Below are 10075 nucleotides of genomic sequence, written 5' to 3' on the forward strand. Positions count from 1 at the left end.
GTTTTTCCTCTACCCCCCCCCCCCCCCCCCCCCAATTTTTTTGCACATGTCGAGGAGCATGTCAGGCTACATTTCACTGTGTGTTATACTTGTATAACTATGCATGTGACAAATAAAGAACCTTGACCTTGACCTTGCAGAGTAAGAATCTGGTTAGATACCATATTCCTAAGATTTTCAGGGCCGAGTACAGTAACCTCAGTTTGATCTGAATTAAGGAGCCGCAGCAAACCGTTTATTGAGTTCCTGAAAAGCTGCATCGTTCCACTGAAAAGGACGTTTGGGAGAGGTTAGTTGTGTCATAGGCAAAGCAACTCGATTAAAGTCCTGGATAAACCATCTGTCGAAGTTAGCAAATCCGAGGAAGCGCTGCAGCTGACGCCGATTTGGCGGTTCTGGCCACTCCACAACAGCTTTTACTTTCACCGGGTCCCTGGTCGATTATGTAGCCCATAAAAGCGACGGTAGGAATGTGAAACTCACACTTCTCTCCCTTGACGAATAGCCGGTTTTCGAGGAGACATTAAAGAACCTGCCTGATATGGTTCTCGTGTTTGGGCTGAGCTTTGGAAAAAAATCAAGATATCATCTAGGTACACAAAAACAAACCGGTTAATGAAGTCTCTGAGCACATTATTCACCAAGGCTTGGAAAACTGATGGGGCATTGGTGAGACCGAATGGCATGACTAAGTACTCAAAGTGCCCGAGGTGTGTGTTGAAGGCGGTCTTCCATTCGTCCCATTCGCGTATCCGAACCAGATGGTAGGCATTTCGCAGATCTAATTTGGTGAAAACAGTCGCCCTCTGGAGGAGCTCAAAGGCGGATGTGAGGAGAGGGAGTGGGTACTCGTTCTTGACCATGATTTTATTCAGTCCGCGATAGTCTATGCACAGCCGGAGGATTTTATCTCTCTTTTCAATGAAAAAGAAGCCAGCTGCGACTGGTGAGGTGGAGGCGCAAATGAGGCCGGCGGCAAGGGATTCAGTGATGTATTTCTCCATAGCCTCTTGTTCAGGTAGCGAGAGACTATAGAGCCAACTGGTTTGTAACGGAGCTCCGGGAAGCAGATCTATGGCAGGGTCATAAGGCCTATGCGAGGGTAGAGACTGGGCTCCAGCTTTTTGAAACACCTCAGCGAGGTTGTGATAAATGGAGGGAACATTGGATAAGTCAGCTGATTATGGTGTTTCTGTGCCTGGAGGTGAGGCACCCTTGAGGCAGGGCATGTGGAATTCCTCCCCCCACCCAGTGATGCATCCCTTAAGCCAATTGATGTGAGGGTTGTGCTGTTGCAGTGGGATCCGAGTAGCTTTAAACACCAAAAATCAGATCTCCTCTGAATGGTTGCCTGAGAGAGGGAGCACTACTGGTTCCGTGACAAGTGTGATGTCTGCGAGGCGTTGCCTTGATAGGCCGGTAACGCACAGAGCATGAGGCAGGGGGTCCAATTGTGAACCGAGGTGATCAGCTAAGGGCAGGTGGTTACGACATGTGCCTTACGGCTGCAATAGAGGCACTCACCGGCCGAAATCCTGCGCTGGCGCTCTGCAGCCGTAATGTGGGAGCCGCCTAACTGCATGGGTTCCTCCCCATCAGCGCCCTTGTGTGCCCGGGAGGAGCCTGATTCAGCCATGGCGCCAGTACCCAAGAATCCCACAGACTTATGGGAGTTGTAGTTTTGCTACGACTAGAGTTGGATGTCTTGAGACCACTTTTACGTGGTCTTGGTCTAGTCTTGGTCTCAACGTACTTTTGTCTCGGTCTTGTCTTGGTCTCGACGTACTTTGGTCTCGGTCTTGTCTTGGTCTCGACGTACTTTGGTCTCGGTCTTGTCTTGGTCTCGCTGTCTTGCTGTCTCAGGTCAGCATAGTGGTCGGGAGATTTGGAGTCAACAGTATCCATCACACACAGCGTAACGTTCGATAATGTATCATGCGCAAAAGCTTTAGCTCTGAGAGCCGTGCTTAGAGAGTGCTTTGTAGTGAATCAGAATAGTCGACTCCCATTGAGCAAGAGCCGGCTCCTCAATTAATTTCCTTTCGCTGCTCAGCTGTCACACAGCGACACACAGTGGCTCAGCCATGCTCAAATCCCTCCACATTGTGGCATTTTATTATTTCGCCTTTCGCGCCCTTCAAACTGTATTTCCTCCTGCGCGTCCAATCTCATTGTTAAGTTTGCAGATGACACTACAGTGCTCGGACTTATATCCAACAATGATGAGACAAACTATAGGACAGAGGTGCAACAACTAGAGTCATGGTGCCACGACAATAACTTGGTCTTAAACACCAAAAAGACCAAGGAGATCATTGTAGATTTCCGGAAGAGGGGCCATAACAACCATCTGCCTCTCTTCATTGGCAGTGAGGCGGTGGAGAGGGTGAGCAGTTTTAAATTCTTGGGGGTAACTGTGACCGAGGACCTGTCCTGGGGCAACCATATCACCTCAGTTGTACGGAAGGCCCAACAGCGCCTCTACTACCTGAGGAGACTGCGGAGCGCACACATTCCCAGATCTCTGATGTTGAACTTCTACAACTGTGCCATCAGCAGCGTTCTGACGTATGGATTTCTAGTGTGGTTCCCCAGCTGCACCAAGGCCGATCAGCAAGCACTCCAGCGGGTGGTGAAAGAAGCTCGCAGAATTATTGGAACAAGTCTGCCAGAGATCAGTAATATCTTCCCCACTCGCTGTCTGAGGAGGGTGCACAGTATCCTGCGGGACCAACATCACCCTGCGCGCCACCTTTTCCATCTGCTGCCCTCAGGGAGAAGGTACAGGTCTATACAGGCCAGAACATCCAGACTGGCCAACAGCCTGTATCCACAGGCTGTGAGGCTCCTGAACTCTCTGCCCCCCTCTCATGGACAATAACCATATCCAACTTCTTAATAGCAATGAACTGGTCTGCATTGGTGCATCATATCTTTATTCTCTTCCCCCTCCTGCCCCCCCCCCCCCCCCTTTCTTAAATAGATAACTATCATATCTGATATCATATCTCACAGTACAATAATATTGAATGGGTTGCATTGTTGTATTTTGTCATGTTTCTCAGGTCTTTGTCTGAATTTCTACGAACATTATTGCTAAGGATTGTCTTATTGCATTGGAGTCACACTGGGTTAAATATGTACACTTGGGTTTTAAGGGGTATTTATTATTTTCTTCTTTTTTTGGGTTGTATGGAAGCCCCAAACGCAATTTCATTGTTCTTGACAATGACAATAAATAAATAAATACTAAATAAACACAACTAAATGCAACCCGTTAGATTGAGCAGTATGCCCGGTCAGTTACAGAAATGTCAGCGACTTCGTCTGTCATAAAGGTTGCGTTCATAGAACACAAAGAGTTTTTGGTAAATGCAAAAAAGAAGCATTCGGCAAAGTGCAGGTTTTGTAAAGTCTCCTTGACCGAGACAGCTGGGACTACCTCAACCTTCACCAGGCACCTGGAGCGCAAACACCCTCAAAGGTAAGCTAGCCGGTAGCCATCTATCCATCTTCAAACTCTTCTAACTACCTTTCCAACCTCAGATGACCAGGTCATGTTTATGTAATATTGTTATTTATAATGTGTTCTTCAAACATTATAAATTATGTAGGGACAGTTTTTTGCAACCGTCCCTGCAGACTTAACTTTAACTTAACGTTACATTACATGCTGTGTACAGGTAGCTAGCGCTAGCAGTGGCTATCAGCTACTTAAACAATTTTCATTAACTTTAGGTATTTTGGTGAATTCATTGAGCAGAAATATATTGAAACCATTTCAGTGAGCACTTTAAGGGCTGGTATGGTGTGGTTTGTTGTGGACTTTAATGGGCATATTTATGTGGTTGCTGACTCGTAAGGACGGGCGTTTCAAGAGTGTCCCTATAACATTGCTCGGCTAACAGCGGCGTTCTTGACAGTGAAGACCAGATCAGAGCGGTCTATGGCTCTGGTTCAGATAGCACGGATCGCAAAACTGAGTCCTAAGGTTCTTAAATCGAACTTAAGGACCTTTGACTATGACTTTCTTAGGTGTTTTCTACTATGTTGCCCTACTAAACCAGTCCAGTGTGTAGGGGCTATTTTAGCATTATTAGACACAGTTATTTTGTATTGGTGTAACTTCAGACTTTATTGAGTAGTTCATTTCTTGTCAATACAGCTGTGTCTGATAGCTGACTGGCAGGAGGAGGCTTAATGCAACCTGCAAAGTTAATGCACAGACATTTTGTCTTTTGTAGATTCCATTCAAGTGTTTTTCTGTTCTTCTTATTTAAGGTCTTGCAACCCTGAACACGCCAGTATTTTCATTATTACTAGTTGTGCCTAATGATCTATATGTGTCACACTGGATTAGATTAGGTTATTTTGTATGCAAAGGTCTGCCCTCATTGATAGGTTTAAAATTACTGTGCTTGTAAGATACAGTAGTTTTTGTGGTTGAATAGAAACCGATGTTTTACAGATTCCTATTTCCCTGTTTTGTAGGTACTTGGAGTACAAGGCAGGATCTGCAACATCAGTGATAGCGGTTGAAGGAAATTTCCATCCCGGGTTTCCTCCGTGGCGTGAGCGATAAGCAGAGTTTTGTCCTTTCCTTATAAGACTCCTAATTATTCAAAGTAACACTCAGGTATGCCGTTCAGCGGGTTAGTTACAGCGCCGGGAGTAGCTTGGGAGAACAAGGAAACACAGACTGCTTCAGGTTGCTTTCCCATAATCAACTCAAAGGTTTATTTAGTACACAACAGCTTATATAGAGGAAAAAAGGTTCGTGTGTCAGCAGGTTCTCAGTTCAAACCGGTACAGACCAAATAAGGAAACGTCTTCCTGCCTTGTGAGCAAAGAAGTATCCTTTGTGTAGTTTATCTCTTCAGTTACAATTTATGATCATCCCAGCAAAATACACTCCTAGACATAGAATACAGAGTTCTTTCATTAGTGAATTCTGAAACAAACCACCTGGCTTTTTAACAAGGTCTTTTCTAAAAGATAAGGAAGGGAGGATGGGAGTAAGGAAGTGGACCTTATAGTTGGATGCTCTCTCCCCCTGTCTATCGTTGAGAATCCACATTTTAGACACTTCCTGAATGTCTTGGATAGCAAATACACTCCTGTGTCTAGAACCACTTTGACAGAGAAGCTGATACCTCACCTTGTCACTAAATTGAAGGGTGACATAATCAAAGCCCTGGAAGTCCAGCCAAATGTAGCAATAACAACAGACCTCTGGTCTGACCGGAGGCTTCGTACTTTCCTGGGAGTTACTGCTCATGCTGCCTGCAAGAACAAGGACTCTTACAGTTTACAATCATTTTTGCCTGACTGTAGGCGTTTCACAGGGAAGCACTGTGGCGAACGAATCGCCTCAGCATTTGACAGAATAGTTGAGGAGTATGGCATTGGCCATAAAATAAGCTACATTCTGACGGATAATGCATCCAATATGAAGCGGGCCTTTAAAGTCAGGATGCCAGAAGTAGAGCACCCTGAAGGTGACAGCAGTGATGACCTCGATGATGAAACAATGTGGGAGGATGCAGAAGGTTCTGATCCATGGTCAACGGGTGAACGTCTTTCTTGCTTCGCCCACTCGCTGCAACTTGTAATCAGTGATGGGATGAAAGAGGTAAAGGCAATAGCTAGAGCCATTGCCAAAGCCAGCAAGTTTACAAACCTGCTGCACAGCAGTAGTAACCACAAAGACTTGTTTGAGGCACACTTTGGCTCCAATAAGTCCATCCCAGCAGGAAACAACACCCGCTGGAATAGCACCTACAGACAGTTAAAAGCTCTGATCACACTTGACCACGGGGCCATCACTGAAATGTGCAGCAATACAGAGAATTTAGTGTTTTCAACCCGAGAGTGGGCTCAGCTGAAAGACCTTTGTGCTTTGCTTGAGCCTTTTTCTGATGCAACAGACCTTACAGAAGGTGATCATCAGGTGACTATTAGCATGGTGGTCCCCACTGTTCTGGACTTGAAGAATCATCTTATAAAGATGGAAGTACAAATGCCCCAGGCCGTAACTATAGTCAGGGCACTGAAAAGATCCTTAGAGAAACGGTTCTCTGGAATTTTCAGGCAGATTTGCATGGACGAAAAGGATCCAGAAGAGCCGTTTAGCCATCGGATCTACTTCCTTGCCACCATGCTCGACCCCCAGTTTGGACTGACCTGGGTAGATTTAGATGTCCAAAATGGTGAAACCGGACCAGCGCTGAAGAGGTTCAGAGATGACCTTAAAAAGTCATTAATAGGTGACTATATAATAATAATAATTTATTGTTATTGTTGTTGAGAGGGATTTTAGTAGAGGAGGCATTCAAATGAGACCCCACCGCGCACGGCTAGGCTATAAGATGTTGCAATCTTTAGTTTTCTTGAAGTGCAATCAATCACTGTTTTAAAATGTGAACTGTTTTCTCTCACTCCTCTCTGAAAATATGCTGTTTGTTCATTATATATTTGTTCATAAGATATTTGTTATTTGTTCATAATGTCTGTGTTCTATTGTTCCTGCCCTACTGAACAACAGGCTTGATTTCATTGGCAGTGTGTTGTAATCTCATGCCACTGAAGACATCAAGATGCCAGAATCTTTTAAGCACTTGTTCTTATTCTTATTAATGCACAATTTGTATTGGTATGTAATATTTGTAGTTTGCATCTGATTCTTGTGAGGTGTGCACATGTCTTTATATTGTTTGATTACAGAATTTTACTTAAAATGGTGTTGTTTGACTAAATAAATGTGACCATTGACTTTTAAATAACATCTGCATATCACTTTGTGTTGACAGGCCTTATCCATTTTAGGGAAGTTGGTATCATACAGTGTAATTTGGCTAGTACTACTACAATAGGACATGATGCAATTTCAATTTTATAATCTTCAGTTTGATGTTACAATTTTATCTATATATAAAGTATAACTGAAACCAGTTACATATTTCATATTTTAGTTGTTGGTGGTGATCGCTGTTTTGTCAGATGACTTTGGGGCCAGTCAGTACCATCATGTCAGCCCTCAAAAGCACACAAAAGTTAGTCTTTTTTTGTCCCGGTCTCGGTCTCGGTCTTGGTCTCGTCTCGACTTGGTCTTGGTCTTGTCTTGGTCTCGATACCCTCTGGTCTTGGTCTTGTCTTGGTCTCGGATTAGGCGGTCTTGACTACAAGTCTAGCTACGACCGGCGAGCCTGCAACCATTCATTCACCTTAATGCACAGGGACATCAAATCATTAAAGAAGGCAGGTAGATCATGCATCATGAGTTCATCCTTTAATTCCTCACAGATGTTATTTAACAAAGCGCTCCTTAGCGCTCCTGGCTCCATCCCGTCTCCTCAGTCCAAATCCAAAAGTCAACAGCGTAGTAGGACATGCTCCGCTTACCTTGTTTGAAGTTCAGGAGACGGAGAGCAGCGGCCTCAGCCCCGGTGCCTTGATTAAACGCACTCTTAAACTTAGTGACAAAGTCAGTATAGGAAATGGGTCAGAGCTTAGCACAACCTGGGCCCATTTTAGCGCACGGCCTCTAAAAAGTTGAACAAAACAAGTGATTTTTGCTCCATCATTATTGTGAAAATGTTGTTGTTCACAGAAAATTAAAGAACACTGAGCCAGGGAAACGGTGTACTTTTCAGACTTGCCCGAGAATGCTTCAGGCGTGGGCAGGGGTCCGTCCAGGGATAGAGCAGCCCGAGGAGGGCTAACTGTCGCTGCAGTGGGTGCCGTCGCCCGGGGAGCGGGGTTAGCTGGCTGAGGGCTTCCCGGCTGCACATTTCCTTCCAGCGGTATTAACTGGGCAAAGGCCTGAGTTAATGCGGCAATGTCGTTCCGTAGCTGGATGAGCATCTGTTCATGGCAGGCAAGAGCGGCTTCCTGAGCGGCCAGAGCCTGGCCCACGGGGTCCTGTCCTGCTGAGTCCATGTTGGCTGGATTGTTTTGACAAGGTTCTTTTAACGGACTCAAGCGCAGACCAGGTATTCCTTGGTATTCCTTTACAATATGCCAATTCCTCTCCACAGCCGCTCCTCTCGTTCATCCGTCCAATACAAAACCAAACAGTTTCAGGGATGATCTACACACACAGAAAAATCAGGTTAGCAGAAAGTCACAAAACTCTCAGATTGCAGATTGAAGATTCGCAGGTTGACTGACGCTGATAGCTCAATGATCCAGCGAAGACTAGCAAAGGTCTGCCATCTTAAGTAGTGTGGCAATCTGCTGAAATCAGCAACAGGTGTGGTGATGAGAGCAGGTGGGCCAGCAGCGGGAGCCCGCGATGAGCACCGAAAACAAACATGTGGCCTGACACAGAGTCAGCCGGCGAGACACGGGGACCATGACAGGAGCAGAAAGTTAGCAGCCATCCAGGTCTTTATGTCTTTAAGACATTCCTGGAGTTTAACTAATTGGTGTGTGTTATCTGGCTTCATGGACAGATAGAGCTGGGTGTCATCTGCATAGCAGTGAAAATGTATGCTATGTCTTCTAATGATGCTGCCTAAGGTAAATGGTAAATGGACTAATTCTTATACAGCGGTTTTCTACGCTCCCGGAGTACTCAAAGCGCTCTATACAACATGCCACATTCACCCAGTCACACCCATTCTCACAAGCACTTTATCTACACTCAGTGCTTTCTGATTCACACACATTCATACTCCGATGGATGCATCAGAGAGCAAGTTGGGGTTAGTATCTTGCCCAAGGATACTTGACATGCAGACTGGAGGAGCCAGGGATTGAATCACCAACCTTCGATCAGTAGGTGACCTGCTCTACCTCCTGAGCTACAGTCAGCCCATAAGAAGCATGTATAATGTAAACAGAATTGGTCCTAGCACTGAACCCTGTGGAACTCCATAATTAACCTCAGTGTGTGAAGAGGACTCTCCATTTACATGCACAAACTGGAGTCTATTAGATAGATATGATACAAACCAGTGCAGTACCTGTAATACCTACAGCATGTTCTAATCGCTCTAATAGGATATTATGGTCGACAGTATCGAACGATGCACCGAGGTCTAGCAGGACAAGCACAGAGATGAGTCCACTGTCAGAGGCCATAAGAAGATCATTTGTAACCTTCACTAAAGCTGTTTCTGTGCTGTGATGAGCTCTGAAACCTGACTGAAACTCTTCAAATAAACCATTCCTCTGCAGATGATCTGTTAGCTGTTTGACAACTACTCTTTCAAGGATGTTTGATATGAAAGGAAGGTTGGAGATTGGCCTATAATTAGCTAAGACTGCTGGGTCTAGAGATGGCTTCTTGAGTAAAGGTTTAACTACAGCCAGCTTGAAGGCCTGTGGTACATAGCTGATTATTAGAGATAGGTTGATCATATTTAAGATCGAAGAATTAATTAATGGAAGGACTTCTTTGAGCAGTTTTGTAGGAATGGGGTCTAAAAGACACGTTGATGGTTTGGAGGAAGTAATTATTGAAGATAACTCAGAAAGATCAATTGGAGAAAAAAAGAGTCTAACTTAACTACTAAGAGTAGCTGTAGATAATATTACATCTGTGGGATAATTATTGGTAATTTTTTCTTTAATGATAAAAATTTTATTTGTGAAGAAGTTCCATCCATCCATCCATCCATCCATCTTCATCCACTTTATCCGAGGCCGGGTCGCGGGGGCAGCAGCCTAAGCAAAGAGGCCCAGACCTCCCTCTCCCAATCCACCTCCTCCAGCTTATCCGGGGGAACACCAAGGCGTTCCCAGGCCAGCCGAGAGATATAATCTCTCCAGCGTGTCCTGGGTCTGCCCCGGGGCCTCCTCCCGGTGGGACATGCCTGGAACACCTCACCCAGGAGGCGCCCAGGGGGCATCCTTGTCAGATGCCCGAACCACCTCAGCTGGCTCCTTTCGATGTGGAGCAGCAGCGGCTCTGCTCTGAGCCCCTCCCGGATGGCCGAACTTCTCACCCTATCTCTGAGGGAGAGGCCAGCCACCCTTCGGAGGAAGTTCATTTCTGCCGCTTGTATCCGCGATCTCGTTCTTTCGGTCACTACCCACAGCTCGTGGCCATAGGTGAGGGTAGGGACGTAGA

At 45.5% G+C, this 10075-nt stretch overlaps 1 protein-coding gene across 1 annotated transcript; it reads left to right on the forward strand.

The window, feature by feature from the left end:
• Positions 1 to 5317: 5317 nt before the first annotated feature.
• On the forward strand, positions 5318 to 7932 carry LOC147304582 (zinc finger BED domain-containing protein 4-like). Its single transcript, XM_086279520.1, has 3 exons — positions 5318 to 6266; positions 7413 to 7483; positions 7852 to 7932. Exons 1-3 carry the CDS (start codon positions 5450 to 5452, stop codon positions 7930 to 7932), a joined length of 969 nt encoding a protein of 322 aa, XP_086135646.1. The 5' UTR covers positions 5318 to 5449.
• Positions 7933 to 10075: the final 2143 nt, after the last annotated feature.

The sequence above is a fragment of the Aulonocara sp. 'chitande type north' Nkhata Bay genome, linkage group LG22, assembly GCF_057382095.1.
Source record: "Aulonocara sp. 'chitande type north' Nkhata Bay isolate Kocher_YH1m ecotype deep benthic linkage group LG22, A_spYH_male_GT1.1, whole genome shotgun sequence".
Taxonomy (NCBI): Eukaryota; Metazoa; Chordata; class Actinopteri; order Cichliformes; family Cichlidae; genus Aulonocara; species Aulonocara sp. 'chitande type north' Nkhata Bay.